The following is a 20,926-nucleotide window of genomic DNA, read 5'->3' as shown; positions in this document are numbered from 1 at the left end:
AAGAATGGAATCATTTCCATTAGCTACATAAAGTCAAAGGAAAATATAGTTGATCCCTTGACAAAAGGCCTTAGTAGAGAGCAAGTTCTCTTCACATCGAGGGGAATGGGCTTAAAGTCAACACAATGAGTCACCACCTGACGAAAACCTAACCTAACAACATTTGAGATCCCATGGTTTAGGTTCAATAGGAAAACTAGTTGGGGAAGACTCAGAGAAGCACTAACACAATGGTATGCTCACTCCTATGATATTTATTTGTGTTTTTCCGTTGATGATATAGGGATGAATTCTTTATTCTTAATAACGCTGATAACTTTTATAGTGGAATAGTACGGATTATTCGAAATTAGCATTACCTATGTGAGATGGATGTGAGGTCGCATCTTTGGGAGCTGATATGGCTAAGCTCTCTAACAGTCTCATGAAGAAAGGATTGTTCACGACCGAAATGAACACACCGGTAAGAAATGATCTATGCTTAGATATGATACGTGTTACTTCTTGTTTTTTATTCTACTATATCTATAAATAGATCGCCAAAGACCAGATTTCGGGTTCAGAAAAACACACACATATTCCTATAATTTCGTATTCCACATACAATGAAGGGACCATAGAGAATTTCGTAAGAATCAAGAGAAGATCTTGGTTGATTGTTGTATCCTCTTGACAGATCCCTACCAGAGAAATTTATGTCTTAAGACACTGCAAAGCAGACCTCAATCTGTATAATTTCGTGATTAAATTTCCTGTGTAATCATCATACAAGTATGTTTTTCTGTAAATTGATTCTTATATATTATATATGTATTTCAATTTCGTTTATTTTATTTCAATTAGTTTGTTGATTGTATATTTCTGTCATAACAAAGAAAGCTAGTGATAATTTTCTTTCTTTTGGATAAAGAATGACATTTTGGTAACTAATGTCTTTTTCTCAAATGTTAAACATGATTAACAATTTTTGTTTTTGTTTTTGTTTTTTGTTTTTTGTTTTTTTGCTAACAAGTGATTTGATCTATGTTTAGGTATTGCCTATTATAAAAGAAATTGAAATTTGGATATCCGATTTAGATATCCGAATTCGAATCCGAAAATTCGGATACGGATTCGGATACCTAAATCCACTATCTAAAGTTTTTTTGGATGTCCGATTTTGAAAAGCCCTATATACATCGACAATATCTTAACCTATAACCATATTCATAATAGATTGTTTCTAATTATATATTTGTTGAGAAACGGAAGAAAAGAGACAACGACATACAAGCATTGATTCACGAATTCGATGGTCTTTTGTTACAAAAGAAGAAAAAGTGTTTTCTAGTTATATTGGGCCTCTTCTTGATTTTAAGTCATTAAGTCAAAAAGAAATTCTTAGTAACAAATATTATAGACAAAACACTACAGTTAAAATATAAAAGACAAACATAAATAACATTTTAAATCATTATATATTAGAAAAAACAATAATAAATCTCTAAGAAGATTCGAAAAATCGGTAGTGGAAAATGAGGTTTTGGACATAAAAGATATCTATAAATGCCTAAATGGGGCCGCCAATTACCGGTGCCTTTGCTTTCACTCCCCTTCTTATCCTCATTTTTTTTTCCTTTTTTTTTTCTCTTTGAAATCAACCAGCTAAGACCCAAAGAAGAAAACCCACTTTCCTCGAAAGTTAGCTTTTAAAGCTCAAAACTTTACCTCGAATCTTGAATCTTGAATCTTGATGGCCATGGAGAACGCAAAAATGGAGATTTTGAGAAGTAATGAAGGCGACGAGAGCAATGATTTGGTAGCAGAAATGATCGAAATTATTGAAACAGTGGGATCTTACATGGGGTTTCGAAGAACACAGAGAAAAGAGTGTTTAAAACTCGTAAGAAGATTGAAGCTTTTGATCCCACTTTTTGAAGAAATCAAAGAGATGAATCAATCAATTCCCACAAGGGCATTTCAATCTTTCGTCACTTTGAAGAAGGCACTTCTTTCTGCAAAGAAATTGCTAAAGCATTGCAATTTCGGAAGCAAGATCTTTCTGGTCGTTCCTCTTGCTAATTATTTCAAGATCTCAGAAGGGTATTTATGTCAAAACGCTAACTTTTTTTTTTTTTTTGTGTTTTCTTTTTTGTAAACTTTTCAGGCATTGGAGAGCGATGCGATGATGAGTAGATTTCTTAATGTGTATGATAAATTAAATGAAGCTTTAGATGGATTGAAGTATCAAGAACTTGGGATCTCTGAAGAAGTTCAAGAACAAGTAAATTCTTTTCCTTTATAATCTGTATTTTAGATAAATTCATGATGAACAACATGATAAATTAGATGAAATTGCTGAATATATTCGTATAAAAAGAGAAAATGTTAAAATATGAAGAAATTCAATGAAATTGCTTGGAATAAAAAAAAAGTAAATAACGTGTAACATGACTTGTAACATGCATTTAGTATAACTTTATTTGATTATTACTAAAATTATTCGTATCAAAACGAAGCACTTGATGTTCATTTGCACATGCAAGTATGCAACAATTCCCTGGCGATTCAAAGATTTGAGATTTGACTTTTCAAGGTCAAACAATCTATTTTTCAACTTAAGAGTTTTTTAGATTTTTAAGTATTAATAGACCAAATTCATAGCATATACATAGTTTGTTTGCTATTTTTCAACTTTGGTAAAGTGTGCATTATTATCAAATAAAATATTTTCTTATTAAAAGACAAAAATATTAGTTTTCAAACTTAATTGATATGAATTTTTTCAACTTAATCAACACTAAAACTAGTCTACTCGTAACGCTTGTTACATAGTTAAACATAATGTCACATTCTTTCTAAATTCGAAAAGAATTTATGCAAAATTTTGATGACTATGACTTTCCCCTTATCTCTTATCTGTGTAAAAGACGAAAATGCCATCCCAATTCCCATCCTCCTCATCATCATCATCATCAAAAGATTCGTAAATAGCGATTGAGTTTTTGATTTTGATGTTCATAGATCGAGCTACTACGAAAGCAACTTCAAGGAGCAAAAAGGAGAACGGATACATTAGACATAGAACTAGCCATGGACATGATGGTAATTTTCTCAAAAAATGACGAAAGAAATGCGGATATTGCAATATTAGAAAGACTAGCAAAAAGACTAGATTTATATTCAATTAGCGACTTGGAAATCGAAACAGTTGCAGTTAAAAAGCTTGTGAAGGAACGAGGTCCCACAAAGCACGTAGAAAGCACCGAACAAATTGTCGATCTTTTGAAAAAATTCAAAAAAGTTGCAGGTTTTGATGCCATTAATGGTGGAAATAAAGCTTTTGATGATTCTTCATCATTAAGATGCTTTGACAGGTGTCGATCTATGCTAATCCCACATGAATTTCTTTGCCCGATATCTCTTGAAATCATGACAGATCCTGTTATCATTGCGACTGGACAGGTAACTACATAGTTTTAAAAATTTTATATTTTAGATTCTGAAATCTGAAATCGTTTTCTCCAAAAATTTGTAGACATATGAAAGAGAAAGCATACAAAAATGGTTGAACACTCATAGAACATGTCCAAAAACCGGTGAGATATTGACTCATTTAGCACTCGCTCCCAATTTTGCACTTCGCAATCTGATTCTTCAATGGTGTGAGAAGAACAAGTATGAGTTACCAAAAAAGGAAAGTTTCTCAATTTCAGAAAACCAAAACGCATTCATGGACGAGCTTTCTTCACTGATTCAAAACCTATCATCGAGTCAACTCGCTACACAAACTCAAGCTGTTGAAAAGATCCGAATGCTCTCAAAAGAAAACCCAGAAAACCGAATCTTGATTGCGAATTCTGGAGCAATCCCGCCTTTGGTCAAACTTTTATACTCCCGAAATCATAAAGTCAAAGAACATTCAGTCACTTCGTTGTTGAATCTATCACTTGATGAATCAAATAAAAGATTGATAGCACGTGAAGGTGCGATTCCTGCTGTGATTGAAGTTCTTCAAAATGGAACAGATGAAGCGAGAGAAAACTCCGCTGCAACTTTATTTAGTCTTTCGATGTTGAATGAAAACAAGGTGATGATTGGTTCTTTAAAAGGGATTCCACCATTGGTCAAACTTCTACAAAACGGGTCAATTCGAGGGAAAAAAGATGCTGCAACTGCGTTGTTTAATCTCTCTTTGAATCAATCGAACAAGACTAGAGCTATAAAAGCTGGAATTATCGAACCATTGGTGAGAATTTTGAATGAGAAGTCTTTAGGAATGGTTGATGAAGCTTTATCGATTCTTTCACTTCTTGCTAAACAGCCCGAAGGGGTGACCGGGCTCGGGCAGCTGCCCGTGATCAAGATGCTTGTTGGGTTTGTGAAAGATGGGACACCGAAGAACAAGGAGTGTGCAACTGCTGTTCTTCTTGAACTTGGGATGAATAAATCGTGTTTGATATTGGCTGCACTTCAGTATGATGTTTATGATGATTTGGTGGAGTTGAGTAAATCGGGAACAAGTAGAGCTCAAAGGAAAGCTAATGCACTTTTGCAACAAATAAGCAAATGTGAGCATATTATGTGAGTTTTTCTTTTTTTTGGATCAAATGTGTGTAAACATATAAAGGAATGTTTATCATAATGTATTAATGTTCAATCATTTATTTATATAATGGTACAAAATTTCATAACAATGAAATAAAATTGAAATTTGGTTGATGTTAAATGAAATTGTTTTGAATATTTTTGTTTGACCATTCACTATTCAACTAGAGGTTATATAGTTTTAATTTCATGAAAATAACAATAATCATCTAAAAATATACATGCAAACATCCCTTAATATTTAGACATTATATTATTACTACTAACATATCCTACGAAATACGAATTAAACATAATCACGACTCAACTTTTTTTTTTTTCTGTCTCACTTTCTCTTCTTAGGTAAATGATACTTTTTATACAAACCAAGTGTCTTCAATATCCAGATCTAGAAGATAAGTTGGTGCTTCAACCTTATTAATTGATGCCATGTCCGATTCGTCAACATCGTGATTGTGTCCTTCTGTTTTTCCTACAAGATCATATTTTCACAAAGAAACAAACCATCAATCATGTTTTATGGATGTTTTTTTTCCACTTAATGCATAAATAATGATTTAATAGAGAAAGGTAAGGAGACAAAGTTTTCTCCTTAAATCCTAAATTTTATAAATTTCCCATCATTTAGTTGTTCTTTCCATTTCCATGTACGTTGTTATATTTTCAAATAAATTTAACAAAAATCTATCCTGCCAATTAATTGGAAAAATAAAAAACATAGTCTAAGTCATGTATGAATGTAATTTTTTTTAATGCCAAATGTATATGTTACCTATAACGTTGTCTTCAATGTCCATTTTTGGTCTCTTAATGTTTTCAATGTTTTGGTTGTTTGTTAGTATCATTTTGTTGACAATGTTTGCCATATTGATGACTTTTTCCTTAGACTCATGTACTAAACTTTTCATTTGTTGTTTGTAGTTTGAGAGACAAGTGATCTTGTTCGCTTGCTCTTGTTCTATAGTTTTCAATTGGTCCTTGAACATTTTTACTTGTAGTAAAGAAAACTTTATAGTTGAACGAGTCAATAGTGGATTTTTCTCTCTTCTCTTAATATTCACTAACAAATCGTATCTTCCTCCTTGAAACCATTCATTTGCGTATTCATGACGTTCCCAACTGATCTTGCTAAAACCCTTTGAGACAAACCAAAATAATAGTTAGAAACTGATCGATTATATGTACAAGAAATATTATCAAAATGGGGATAAAGTTACAAATAAATGCACTTAAGATTTCCCCCCTTCAAAAAGTCACTAATTCGTCAAAATTTATACTTTTCAACTTCAAGAAGTGAAATAGATATGGCTAGGAATATTGGTTTTTATGAAAACATTGTTATGCAATTTATATTTAAACATGGATAAATTTGATTTAAAAATCAAAGTGTATCAATTTCTCATTTGACACTTACATATATGTTGAGTTGTGTATTGAAGCTACTAAAGTTTGCATGATTGAAATACTTTGGAAGAATTTGAGTGGCGAACTCGTTAATGTCTCGGATGATGAAACTATCACGATTAGGGAGGTTCCATGAAACAAAATAATTGTTTTCTTCTTTCTCTACAATGTCATACAGTTTTTGTAAAAACTGAGGTACACGTCGACCAATCCCACTATCTCTATTACGATCATTCTGCTCTTTGGTCATTTTATTAGTTAAATCACTCAATGTCATGAAATTATCAATATGAGTCATTGACGACTCAAATTGGCCAAACATTAATTCAAAATCTTTCTCGATATCAACAAAATCGGTTCCTAAGTTAAGATCAACAGATTTTCTTTTACGCCCTTCGAAAAAGATAGATATAAGTTTGTTGGAGTTTTCTTCAATAATACTTTTGATCTCCATGAAAGATTTTTCTATATCATCTTTAAGCCGATATATTTTGTTTTTAATTTGTTTTTGTGTATTTCTAACTTTAGCGAATAAGGCTTGAAGCTCGTTTGTGGAAACACTAAAAATTGGCATGTTGTTGGTGCCCATAAGTGGTTGGTTTCCTCTCTTGATGTGTTTTTAGTAAGTGTTGATTCCCATAAACCACAATGAGAAGTATCAACACATAGACATGGTTTATATAGAGAGAAATATGTACTATTAGACATCCCATATGGTAATCGTGTCATTATGATACCGACCATTAACAATAATGTGTAGTGTGTACAATATTCTTATTCCCCATGCCACAAGTATTTGTTTTGGTTTGGAAAGAGTAATTGAATATATGATCTTTTTTTTTTAATTTTATATGTAAATAGAGTAAACATAGTTTTAGTTTCATTTTGTGTATCATTTGATAACTAACAAAACTTTAATAAAACGAAGATTGGATGTATTTTTCCTATTTCTTTTTAGAAAAGAAAATTTATTACTTTAAAATGGGTTTTTATTTTTACACTCCACACTATTTTTATAAATCCACATATATAAAACTGATTTATGTTATAAGCTTTTATTTCATTTACCGATAAAATGAAACGAATCTCCTTAAGAAATAAAATAACACACACAAACAACCTTTTATATTTATAAAATGATAATAATATCTAATATAATAAATAAACATATCATTCCGTTCATGATTTAATCGTATTTGTATTGACCGACATAATTTAATAATCAAATCCACCTATTTTATTTATTTAAATTTATTAATAACGATAAAACTGATTATTATTCTTTGTATAAAATGATTAAAATCAATCTTCGCGTCTGGTCTTACATTAAACTATTAACCATTTATATTTTAATTAGATTAAAACCAAACCAAAATATCTTGAATGATTACCGAACCGGGTACAGGCAACACTATTGACCCTGGAATATTATTACACCTCAAAATACATGCAATCTCCACTTTGACTTGGTCAAAAGGTTACAAGTAAATAAACAAAAAAGCACAAATGATAATAGCATGTAAGCATAACAAAAGTAATAGCTTACTACTTATTTATCACCTAAATCAAAAAACCTAAAGTTGTCTTGGTAGATAGATATTTATCACCTAAATCTTAAGGAAATGTTAAGGGATCAAGTTTTGTTGAAAATAAAAATAAAAAATAAAAAATAAAATTGTAGATGTATATGTAAACTGTTCTACAAAAATGTAAGCAATGGAGAACAATACTGTCGAAAAAAGGTAATAGATAAATTATATATAAATGTATTTGTAAACAATTGGGTTGAAAACTGGAAGAACTCTTGCCATTCTCTAATGAATTTAGATTTGACTCACCGAGGATGAAATGCCTCATTAATCGGACACCACTAGTGACATTGGACACCGACTTACCTTTTTTTTCTAACCGGAAAGTATAATATATAATCTATTCTTAAACTAACATCTAAATCTACCTACGTGAATGGCGAGACTTAAACTCTCGACCACAAGGAAGGGGAACATTATCTGATACCGCTAAGTTAGAAAACTTTTTGTAGACACGACTTACTTTTTTTTTTTGGAAACGGTAAATGATTCAACGGAAGTCTCTACCCAATATTTCAGAGTAGACCCCGAGTTTGAGCTCCGCAAAATAGGCAAATTCAGCCCCCAAGGAGATTTCCATGGAAAATTCCCCCACATATGGAACATATTTGCAAGAGACGCACAAATTGTGTTTTATCGGGTTTGAAATCCCGACCTCAAACTCACATGGGGATGTAAACCCAATGCCTCAAGACACTAGCTTGTTCAATTTTGAATACAAAATAGAAAGAAACTTTGTGAAAGACCTCAACTTTCGTATTTCTGAAAGACTCAAACTTTCATACTATTCCAACATTATTCTTAAGTTACTTCCTCAAAACATGCTACATGCATATTTATAAAAGCAATATTTTATATTGATAAAGTGATTACAAAAGATTGGATACAAACTGACTAAGTTTTATTACATTACATATCTACCCAGGAATCTACTATTCATATACATACATGAACATTAAAATACAGAGAAATAGTATTAACTATTCTAAATCTTTCAACAGTATAAAACTATATTGGATACTTATCACCTGCAATTGTTAAACATTGAGAAGGATACGCGATAACGCTTAGTGAATTCAATAAATAGATACAATATAATCTTATGCCTTATATATACCAATATGACATAAGCAAAAGGGAACAAGAACAACAATAGCATATGCGTATCATATGTCAGGCTTTCAATATCAACTCAAGATTTGATTCAAAGATTTACGATCAATGAGACATAACGATTTCAATACTTAATATGCATCAATAAAGCTTTGGCCAAAATGGCACAAAAGACATATAATTTCTGATTAACATTTTGGTAGATTTCAGGCTTATAGCCATGTCTAACCATTTGCCAATACCATAGAATAGAGGTCATTCTCTTACGGGGTCATGCTCTACATGGTCAGAGGCTACATACCAGTCCTATCTAACCTTCTGCCAATGCCATAGAATAGAAGTAATTCTCTTACGAGACATGTTCTATATTGTGACAATCCGATATTTCAACTCTATGTAATGACCTAAAAAGTCAAGTATTGTAACCACTTTTGATATAATGAAATTAACTTCGAAAATAAAATGTCCAAAAGTCTCTAATTGATTTCCTACTATGTTAGATGTCATTAAACCGTGATCGTATATAAAAAGAACGTCCTGACTTCGTATAAGGAAGTTATGATTTTTCCAAGTTCGGCATAGCAACAGACAGCTAAAAATTTGAAACAGAGATCGAGCGACTTTTGGCCGGAATGACCTAAATGAGAATCGAAGGTCTCGACAATGGCTTTTCAACGGTAAAAAGTCTGGCAAAAATAGACGTCAGATAATGAAGTTGTGGATTTCTAACGAAATTTTCTTACTGCGACCTTTTAAAAATAAATAATAAAAATAATTTCAAATTTTGCCGACGGAGTCTAAACGAAAGTTGTAGAGCGTAGTCTCACCTACGCATGGATATAAAGAACGTCGAAAACGGAGTTTGTATGAAGAAGATATGAATTTTTGAAGTTTACTAAATAATAAAAATATAAATTTTAAATCAAAATTCAGTATTATCCGAAGGAGGAGTCACCAGGCCAATCCGAGTTACGCCCAGCGTACTCGAGGACTAGGCCTCGGATTGTCCACGTCGCCCCCTATGCGAGGCTATGCCCCGTCCCATCCGAAGCTCCGAGGCAGTCGAGGATGCGGTCACGCATGACGCACGCGTACGCCCAGCGTACCGAGGCGGTTCCCAGCCCCTATAAAAGGGATGCGAGGGTTCCGAAGAAAAGGCCCAATTCCTCTCATCTTTCTTGCGTTTTTGCCTCGTTTTCCGTGCACGTGATATCCTGAAGCCCCGGTTTCCTTGCTCAAGTCCCGAAGGTCGTTTGTGCTCCCGATATTCCCGAGAATCCCGAAAAAATCCACTTTCTCGAGTCGAAGTTCTGCTCGGTTTTCATCTCGCCTTTTTCGATCTTTCAAGTGAGTTCATTCCCCTATAATCCACACTTTTAAATGTTTTATAAATGCTTTTATATGCTTTTAAGGGGGGAATACAAGTAAAACACACGATTATTATCGTGTGTTATATAAAGTTTCATTATGCACTTTTATCAATGGAATCATACGTGATTTATAACTATTATAGGGAAACTTTTGTATGCAAAATATATCACGATAACATCTTGTCTTTTGAAATGAAAAATGTTGTTATATATATATATATATATATATATATATATATATATATATATATATATATATATATATATATATATATATATATATATAAGTCAAACACTCTGCTTGTACTGTATGTACATGTGTCCATTTTTGGCACTACAAAAGTTATACTATCATAACAAATGAGCATTTCACTAGGGTTTACTATACAAACGAGACACACTTTTAGAAAACTATAATAGGTATAGTTTTACGAGAACATCACGAACTTTTACATACTAGAAACACTATTTGAAAGAGATACATTAATATACAAGAACAAACGAACATTTTCATACGTAAATATGTTTTATACTAAATTTTGTGAGAAATTAAACTTCACGTACGTTCGAGTACACATTTCAAGTCCTGTATTATATACCAGAATCCCTTGGAGGGGGAGCATGGTGTTTGTGTATAGATCTATACGGGATTGACAACCCCGCGCCCTGACTGTTAGCTACAGTACACCAATTGGGGTGACAAACGTCAGAACATTCCAACGCCTGAAGAACGTTGTGTATAGGCAAATCCAGTCAATAGCATGGTTATAAAACTCACATGGAGTATTAAAACCACATTGATTTACGGGGTTTTTCAGACGTCATTATGACTTTACATGTACATAAATTAACTACTTTAGGCATGAAAAACATTATTGTGTTGCAGTTTTGGAACTTCTAAACTGCCACCCACATACGAAAAAACATAAATTTTCTAGAAACAAACATTGGTCTTGATAGAAGACTACATTTATATCAGTAGAAAATATGGGATTTTCTAGGAAGAAACAAACAAAAACAAACCATTTCATTCTAGTTCATACAAATATTGTCATTTAATACTTATGAAACTCACCAACTTAAATGTTGATCTACTCTTTCAAAACTACTTGTATGTCCCAGGGATTCAGTAATAACAGGTAACAAACAGCTTTTGAAGAAGGGACGCAGCGTCGCCAGCTTAAATTCATATTTTGGCATCATATTGTAATTGGTTTTGAACATGTACCTTTTAACAATGTAAACTTTCAATTATATATATGATGGTTATATTGCTTTCTTTACTATGTATTCAATTGTTACGGTTCTACATGAAGTCATCCACCCCCGAATGTTTCCGCCGTTCCGGTTTGGGGGTGTGACAGATTGGTATCAGAGCATTGTTTATAGTGAACTAAGTATATCGAACCACATAAGATATACAAAGTATAAATGCTTAAGGGACTAATACTCTCTGACAATACATTTTTTTTTGCTTTACGCCTAAGCCGCGTTTCGTTTAACTTAAATTGTTAGTTCATTTAAGTACAAATACATGCATACAACAACTTATTTTCATGATTATAACTATACAAGAAGTATTTAGACAAGTTGGACACTACGATTAAGACTCGATATATGTAATCAGATTTGGGCCAAATATAGCATGATCAACTATATTTATCCGAGATCGGACTAATATATATCGAGGAATGCTCGTAGTGAGCAACAAGTCGAAATTTACCAAAACATCACGAGGATCAAACACACGAATTTAAATACTATAGGAGTATTTGGTGCATAAAATAGTTTAGCATACATGTTTAGTCTTACATGTTCCAAATTGTGTTCAATTCTTATAACCCTATTCCTGTACAGTCAAATGGCTGGATTTCATCACCCCGGCGACCCCTACTATCCCAACCAAGGCAACGGGAGATGGATCGAAGAGGATCCCAAGGAGGACGAAGAACCCATAGAATTGGATGAAGAGGAGGACTCCGGTACCGACTCAGAGCCGGAAGTAATCAACCCACCACCCGCACAACCTCCCGTCTTCGTGAGAAACTTTCAAGGACCGACTCCCGTTTGGGGAAGTCACCTCCACCATTGGAGCCAACAACAAAGTCTACGCCCTCCCTATGGCATGTGTCGAGACTTCTACGATGTCCGTGGAGGAGGTTCAGCCGATCGAGCACTCCCAGTCATGGTGGGCAAGCTAGCCAACCAGTCCTATCAATCCGGAGTTCAAGCTAGCTGGATTTGGGAAGTCAACGTGGAAGTTTAGGTTCACACTTCCGACATCCGTAGGCTGGACAAAGCTTAGGACAATGCCCAACTGCAAACCGAAGCATTCCAAGCACAAATGATTGCAGCCCTCTCCGAGATGAGGGAACAACAAGCCGCCTTCGATAGGCGTCTTATGGAATCAAAGCAATCGGATGCGGAGTCAAGCTCCAAGCGCAACCTACGTCGCAAGTAGTGCTTGCCAAATCCCATATTTTGTTATAAGTTAGGACCTCGGCTAAAAGTTTTATTTTTCTTAAACTTTGTAACTGGAGACCCTTATAGGGGTCAAATTTTCGTGATCGTTGTATCAACTATTATATTAATATAATTGGCACACTATTATTACTACATTGAGTATTTCGTTCAATACTTCAAATATTATGGAGAAACCATACGCTTGTTTCATATATTCGGATTTGCGAATAACTTCCATTCTTCTATCTTTGAGACTCATACTATCATCTGTTGTTGAACTCTAGCGATTTAGTTCATGTGACACATTCATTTTCTATGCTATGGAATTCTTATCTTTATCTTCTCAACCTATAGTTGAAGGATGCCTCCGCGTAGAAACCCGAGACGAAACAACGGTGGGGAAGCACCTACACCACCACCGCCACCACCTCCTCAATTTGATGTTGCCATGTTCCAAGCAGCAGTCACAGTAGCTGTGGCGGCTGCCATGTCACAAATCAATACCCCTGTTACTACTGGTTCGGGAATTGGCACACTTCCTTCCAACCATGGCGAGATTCATGGACAACCCCGAGAGTGCACCTATAAAGACTTTACGAATGCCAAACCCCGAATGTTTAATGGAACTAGTGGTGTGATGATTTTGAGGCAGTGGATCGAAAGGACAGAATCAGTCTTTGAAATTTGTTCCTGTCCCGAGCACAGCAAAGTCAAGTTTGTAACTTACATGCTTACTGATAGAGCTTTAACTTGGTGGAATGGCCACGTTAAGGTACTTACTCTGATAGTGGGGAATTCAATAAGCTAGGAGAGCTTAAAAATCATGCTGATGAGAGAGTACTGTCCACGAGAAGAGATTCTAAAACTCGAGCATGAACTCTGGACTCTTTGAATGATTGGTACCGACATATCAACTTATACCAACAGATTCTGCGATCTGGCAATCCTTTGCCCAGATACGATTGCTCCTGAGAGCAAGAAAATAGAGAGATACATTTGGGGACTGTCGCCCTAAATTCAGTCAAGCGTGTTAGCTTCAAAACCTGACACTTTTGAAAGTGCCAAGGAGCCGGCACAATCTCTTATTGATCACGGAAGTCATCAAAACTCAACAATTTTTGCACCAGAACCACAAAAGGGAAACAACAACAATAACAAGAAGAGAGGATGGTATAAGGGGAAAGGTGGGTCTTCCCAAGAATCCTCGAAGAAACAACAACTAGTTACAGTGAATGTTGCTACTATACCTACTACCGTTCCTACAAATCTCTACCCAACAAAGCCTTATGTGGGTAACTTTCCAAAGTGCACCAAATATACTTACCACCACCATGGACCTTGTCGGGAAATGCAGTGCTCCAACTACTACAGAAAGGGACATAATGTCCATTTCTGCAAAGCCCCCGTAAAGCCGATCACTCAAGTTCCCAACGCTGGTGTAGGCCAAGCTTGCTACGGTTGTGGCGAGGTGGGCCACTACAAAAGAAACTGTCCGAAGGCAGCGAATACCGGCAGAGTGAGACGAGTTTTGGCTATAGGCCACGAAGAAGCCGTAGCTGATCCTACAGTAGTTGTTGGTACGTTTCTTCTCGATAATTCATATGCATGCATACTATTCGATAGTGGAGCAGAGAGAAGCTTCGTGAACCAAAATTTTATTCACTTACTTAAACGTAAACCTAGCATGTTAGAAAAATCATTCACTGTAGAAATGGCAAACGGAAAAACGGAAAACACTAACTGCATATACATGAGTTGTACATTAACTTTAGACGATCATTCTTTCCCAATCAACCTCATGTCGGTCCAAATTAAAAGTTTCGACGTCATAGTCGGCATGGATTGGTTAAGTCTTCTTCGCGCCGACATCATGTGCTTTGAAAAAGCAGTTCGTCTTAATCTCCCTAACAATGAAACATTAGTGATTTACGGCGACAAATCAAGTACAAACCTTCACATCATTTCGTGCATCCAAGCTCGAAAGTGTTTGCGGAAGGATTATCATGCATTTCTTGCACACATCGTCGATACGAGTCAGGAAGTAAAGGACATTAAGAGCGTTCCAGAAGTACGCGACTTTCCCGATATCTTTCCAAAAGAACTACCAGGATTACCACCGCAACGTCAAGTCAAGTTTAGAATCGACTTAGTTCCAGGGGCTACCCTAGTAGCAAAATCGCCTTATCGTCTGGCACTAGTAGAGATGCAAGAACTTTTGCCAGCTTAATGAACTCCATCAAAAAGGATTCATTAGACCAAGCTTCTCACCTTGGGGAGCACCAGTCTTGTTTGTAAAGAAGAAAGATGGATCGTTCCGTATGTGTATTGACTATAGAGAACTGAACAAGCTTACCGTCAAAAATCGTTACTCTTTGCCCTGCATCGACGACCTATTTGATCAGCTTCAAGGAGCAAACTACTTCTCGAAGATAGACTTACGATCCGGATATCACCAATTACGAGTACTAGAGGAGGATATTCCCAAGACAGCCTTCCGAACTCGTTATGGACACTACGAATTTGTAGTGATGCCGTTCGGATTAACCAACGCACCAGCGGTATTCATGGACCTAATGAATAGGGTGTGCCGTCCTTACTTGGATCAGTTCGTCATCGTCTTCATCGATGATATACTTATCTACTCCCGAAGTAAGGAAGAGTATAGTCAGCACCTACGAAAAGTCTTAGAAACATTACGATCGGAGAAGCTCTATGCGAAGTTCTCTAAATGCGAATTTTCGATTCGAAGGGTCGAATTTTTGGGCAACGTTGTTAGCGAAAATGGGATACACATGGACCCCTCCAAAATTAAGGCCATTGAGAACTGGTCGGCACCAAAGACGCCTACAGAGATTCGTCAATTTCTAGGTCTCGCTGGCTACTATCGCAGATTCATAAAGAACTTCTCTAGCATTGCGAAACCTCTTACTACATTAACCCAGAAAGGCGTGGCCTTTGATTGGGAAGCAAAACAAGAGAATGTGTTCCAAACACTGAAACAGGCCCTGTCCACTGCACCGATACTATCCCTCCCCGAAGGGATAGAAGATTTCGTAGTGTATTGCGATGCATCAAATCAAGGACTTGGTTGTGTTATTATGCAAAGAGGGAAGGTCATTGCCTATGCCTCCCGTCAGCTTAAGATACACAAAGTAAACTATACAACACACGATCTTGAGTTAGGAGCAGTGGTATTTGTTGGGTTTTGAGCAATCTAACACTTCCTAAGTGTGCATGCAACCCTAATAAACCTTGGATCTATGTTTGTCTAAATACATGCAAAATAATAATTTTCCAAGGTTCATAACCTATCTAACATGGCATGGGGTACTTTTAAACATAAAAGAATTAGATGAGATTACATATGTTTTTGATGAGCTTGATTCTTAAGGAGTTTGAGGGCCAAGCACCAATAGTGTGAATGCCTCAAATGGAATCATAAATCACCACAAACTCTTGGAAAACTTTGAGAGAGTGTATACACACATAGAAATCGGCCACACCTACGTCTCACACAACTAGTGCCACTAGTGGCTATTTCATGCAACATAAGCATGCTTATATAGTGTACATGATTAGGGTGAAACCCTAATAACCCATGTCTTATCCTTTCCAAGGATCCATGGGTTAAAAGCTCCATGGATCATCCATGGACTTCCATATAAGCCTAGCCCGTTAACAAATGAGTGTTAGCCCACACTATATAAAACCAATAGCCCACAATCTAATTAGTCTTCCTTTTAATCTCTAAATTAATTCATAATTAATTTAAGACTAAGACTAATTAAATAACATAACTTCATATTAATATATTATAACTTATAATATATTAATAAACATATGTGTATAACTCTCATAAAATTATCCATAAATAGTTCGGGTGAAATGCAACCCAAATGGACCATGCCGGGTCGGGTCAAGTATATACCAAATAAGTTATGGACTTAGACACCTTATCCAACAGACTCCCACTTGGATAAGTCTAATAACTATATTTGCGTATGTTACTTCAGGAACCAACCAGCAATCGTAGCTCTCGAAAACTCTGTTGAACTATGAAGCGCCATTTTAGATAAGTGATCATACAATCCTCTGTTCTCATGATATCAGCCGGACAAATACATGGAACAACGTCGTACTTGTTGTCCAGCAGTTTGTTTCCTGGTTTCCGATTTGTTTGACAAAGAACTTAATCGAACACATCAATTTAGTTCTGACCGGCCGGTACATAGGTCACAACAAAATCATCGAGGGGCCCAGATATCGCTTCTATTTCTAGAAGGAACAGATAAACTTCGACTCATATTCTTGTTCTACTACTTGTTGAATTGTACACAAAGGCACGTTTTATAACATCAAGTTATTGATGCGTTTACGTGCAATCAATGCACAACCAACTCATAGGTAACAACTCATATCTCTAGGTTTGAAGATTTATATGATATTACCGTCTCACGATCACTCGAGATAAATTCCATGAAGTGATACAAGTGAGCGTGGGTTTATTCCAATACTCATAACTTATGAGCACTCATGAATGTTGTAGCAACCATTGCTATGACTAAACCCATTTAGCCATCTACAAACTCGATTCATGACAGTCTTGATTCATACCTACTTCCAACATATGAACGACTGTGGAGTGTTTAAATAACTTAGTCATTCAGAAAGAATAACCTCGCTATTTTGGAAGTCAAAACATGCAAAGTGAAACACAATAATAATCGAATCCAATATGGTCTCAGAACCCTTTTGAATATAAATAGAACCACCTTTTATTTATCACCATATTGGTTACACATTATTCACTGTATAATGTTTCAAACAATCAACTTAAGACTTGAATAAAAACAACAGTCGTCCCATGCTCCTAGCATGTACACTTTGTTTTTCTAAACAATAGTTATGCCATACTCCAAGTATGCACACTATGTTTGTCTATGATCCTTACATTGTGATGTAGATCAATTGAACATGATTCCAATGATACTCATTTCACAATCCCAAATCCTTATTGTAAATGTGAGAATCCCCGATTCCTATCATTTACCAAAAAGTCTGTTAGATTTTAAACTTTTATGCAATGTTCCTCTTGTAATGATTATGCGCAAAGTCACCAAAACCTTGTCACCAGTCATTACAGAGTATTCCAAAGAAGGTCAACTTCTATGGAACGGAAGTCTCATATTCAAAGTACATTGCTTTGAACATCCTTCTTGCATTAAGGTTTTCTAATCTTACATAGATTGAATAACTTCCACCTATGGAGACATTTCCATAGTCCCATTTTGACTATCACTTCCGAACAAGAGTTACTTCTTTTCAAAATATGTCAATATGGTCCTTTCCGACAACTTACATCATACTTCCAACTTTCCCTGAGCAACCAATCTTTGGCGAACCTCAGATTGTCCTCGACAATTGCTTAATCACTTTAGTCATATCCAGTTCTAGACTTTTCCCTTCTCAATGCCTTAAGCATTTGGAAAATTTAGAAAAGATGAATATTATAGCACATGCAATCGATCCTATATCCGAAGCATATGGGTCATGATTCATGATGTTTGACATAAAGACATGATACTAGACCAGTCTTTTGCTACAATATTTTTTATTTTTTTTATTTGCCATGTTTTCAAAATTTAACTATGAAGAGGGATGCCGTAATCATAATCGAATTTTGAAAACGCAATATATATAGAATTTCTTCAAGTTGAACCATTCCAACATAAAATTCATACATATATATTCTTAACTAAAGATGATTAAAATCTCAATCTAAACTTTAGAAATGAAACGAAGTATAATTTCCTCTCCCTTAATTATAGCAAAACAACTTTTCAACCCCTGCAACTTCACGAATTGGAACTTTGTTTTCTAAAATTAACATTGCTAACTTGCAACACTAAATGTAATAATCATGCTCCCACTAACATGATGATTATCAGCATAACACTTATGCTCCCACTAGCTCTGACATATTTCCAGAAATTTGCTGGACTTCTGAAATTTAGATTCATACACCCTTTCTTAGATAGCTCACATGTGTGTCTAAACAATTTTCAGAACTATGAAAAGGGATATCGTAATCATAGTCTCAATTGCTTAGGCATTTTCCATTTCTCACAAGTCCATGTTAGTGTGCCGGTTAACCACACACGCTCCACTAACGACTTTTGAAAATGCAAATAACACAATTGATATCTACGTAAAATCTACTTAGTGAAAGCGTTTCCTCACCATCATTTTCATGAATCGGAGAGAAACCTTATGACACTTAGATTTTATAGTGTATGAGTTCCTATCCATGTGAATTTGTCAAAACCATAATCACAAGATAAGGTTAGTGACAAATTCAGCCTTACATGGATTAAACTTGTTCAATTTTAGTTTCTTGTCACCTTGGTAGCACAAGGCCCACCAATGCTTCCAAGTTGAACTCTGATAACTCACATGCAAATTCAACTTATTTGAAGTAGGTACAGAAATAAGAGTTATGTCAACACGATAGGTTGCAAACCTTAAGTCGTGTGCTAGTGATAAATTACAGGTTTTACTCTTGATTAAATCTTGAAACTTTTTCAGGATCTTTAAGGCTCCCACTGTCCCCTTGACATATAAGTTTCCCCAGTCAAGAACCATTCCTTGACAAAACAAATATTCAAGGGACAGTGGGGATTCTTATCAAGACTAACACTTCACACAATTGGTCTTAGTTGGTCTTTGTCTCATCCAAGACATCACAACTTACCAATCTCAAATGTACAAGAGTAGAAAACATTTTACTCTTACTTTTGACTAGTGTTAATAAATCTTCCTTTATGTCACTCAAAGTTACAATCTTGGAGTATGACTCTAAGAATTGTTTTGGAACGAAGTATGACTCATCTTCTTGATTTTAACCAATCCAACAATTCATGACCTCTCTTCTTAGCCATAACAATGCACTAAGACGTCCTTAGAGTGTGAATTTGTGATATGGTTTCATTAAGATGATCATGAAATATGATACTAAAGTACTCTCCCATCCTTTCAGATTTGAGAAACTTTTATCTTTCTGCCTAATTTGATTCTTCTCATTTGTTCTGTCATACATTGTAACCTTTCCAATGTTACAGAATTATACTTAACCTTATAAGTATAATCATATTTACTAATCTTTAGTAAATCATGACAAATCAATCTTTGTGGTGGACCTTGACCAACGCACACCCAGTGTACCTAATTCCTTAGTCCTTCAATTGACTCACATATACATGTGATCAAAGAATTAGTCTTAATTTTCAAAGATGAAAATTCTCATTCATCATACAATACAACTTGTATGATTCCAAGTTTCTGTCCAATTGAAACTTGGGTGATGAAAAACTTTCTTCATTTGGTAAATTCAGACACTACCACAAATGAAAGAATCAAATCCACTTTCCAATATTGCTATTACTGGATACATATAAGCAACAATTTCCACAGATGCCATTGTAAGGATATTTTTTAAAATAAATAAAATTAAAACCCTTTTTTTCTTTTATTTTAAAACTTTGCGGAAAAACTTATCCTTACAATCCACATGAAAACCTTGTTGTTATCTATTCATAAGCAATATATTATAACTCTTAAGCAATAGCTCAAAATTCTGATTACCGAACCATGTGATCGAAACCCACCTTTGCAATCAGAATCAACATATACTTACTTTAAGCTTCCTATCTTTTCTTTGATTCTTAAAACATCAACATATGACCCATTCACATTATGTAATAAGAATCTTCAAATAGAAACTTAATAGAGTTAGTCAGTGGACTTTAACTGAAGTAGAGTCAAACTTTTTGACTTGATCAACCTTATGACCTTCCAGGTGAATAGGGCAGCTTCGCAACCAATGCCCCTTCCTTTGGCAACAAAACACATGGACCCTTCGGTAATGGCACATGAGACTATCTCAGACTTAGCCTTTCTCTTTACCAATTGGTCAACCGAGTTGACTATGGCCGATCCCTTTCCATTAGGAAGAGAAATATTTTCTAGATATCCAATGCTACCATTGTCAATGTCCATTTAAGACTTGGGAAGTTGTTCTTTTAATCAAATTTGCTTTTACTGGTGTTCCAAATCATTGTTGATTCCACAACACCAAGCAAATAGATAACATCATTAAGGGTCATGTCATAGTCTGCCTCATAGTAGTCCCAAAGAGACTCACTATGTTACTAAGAAAGTGATTGAACATCCAACTTTCACGAGACTTTGACACCCAATTCTCCCGGCTTGTCAATATGTGACTTTATCTCCTAGATGTAAGCACACATAGACTATGCTTGCCAATAGGGATTGAGTGACTTTAAACTTTTCAAAAACTTGTGGGTGAGGGAGAATAATTGGAGGAGGTGGAGGAAGTGAAGC

General features: G+C 35.1%; 1 protein-coding gene across 1 annotated transcript; it reads left to right on the top strand.

Moving 5' to 3' along the window:
• The first annotated feature begins 1,585 nt into the window (after window positions 1-1,585).
• LOC111909507 (U-box domain-containing protein 15) lies at window positions 1,586-4,725 on the top strand. Its single transcript, XM_023905320.3, has 4 exons — window positions 1,586-2,044; window positions 2,147-2,263; window positions 3,004-3,444; window positions 3,518-4,725. The coding sequence occupies exons 1-4, from the start codon at window positions 1,733-1,735 to the stop codon at window positions 4,565-4,567; spliced, it is 1,920 nt and encodes a 639-aa protein (XP_023761088.1). The 5' UTR covers window positions 1,586-1,732; the 3' UTR covers window positions 4,568-4,725.
• The last annotated feature ends 16,201 nt before the right edge of the window (window positions 4,726-20,926 follow it).

The sequence above is a fragment of the Lactuca sativa genome, chromosome 8 (genome assembly GCF_002870075.4).
Source record: "Lactuca sativa cultivar Salinas chromosome 8, Lsat_Salinas_v11, whole genome shotgun sequence".
NCBI lineage: Eukaryota > Viridiplantae > Streptophyta > Magnoliopsida > Asterales > Asteraceae > Lactuca > Lactuca sativa.
The sequence above is the reverse complement of the archived record's forward strand: the minus strand, read 5'-3'. Positions and strand labels throughout refer to the sequence as shown.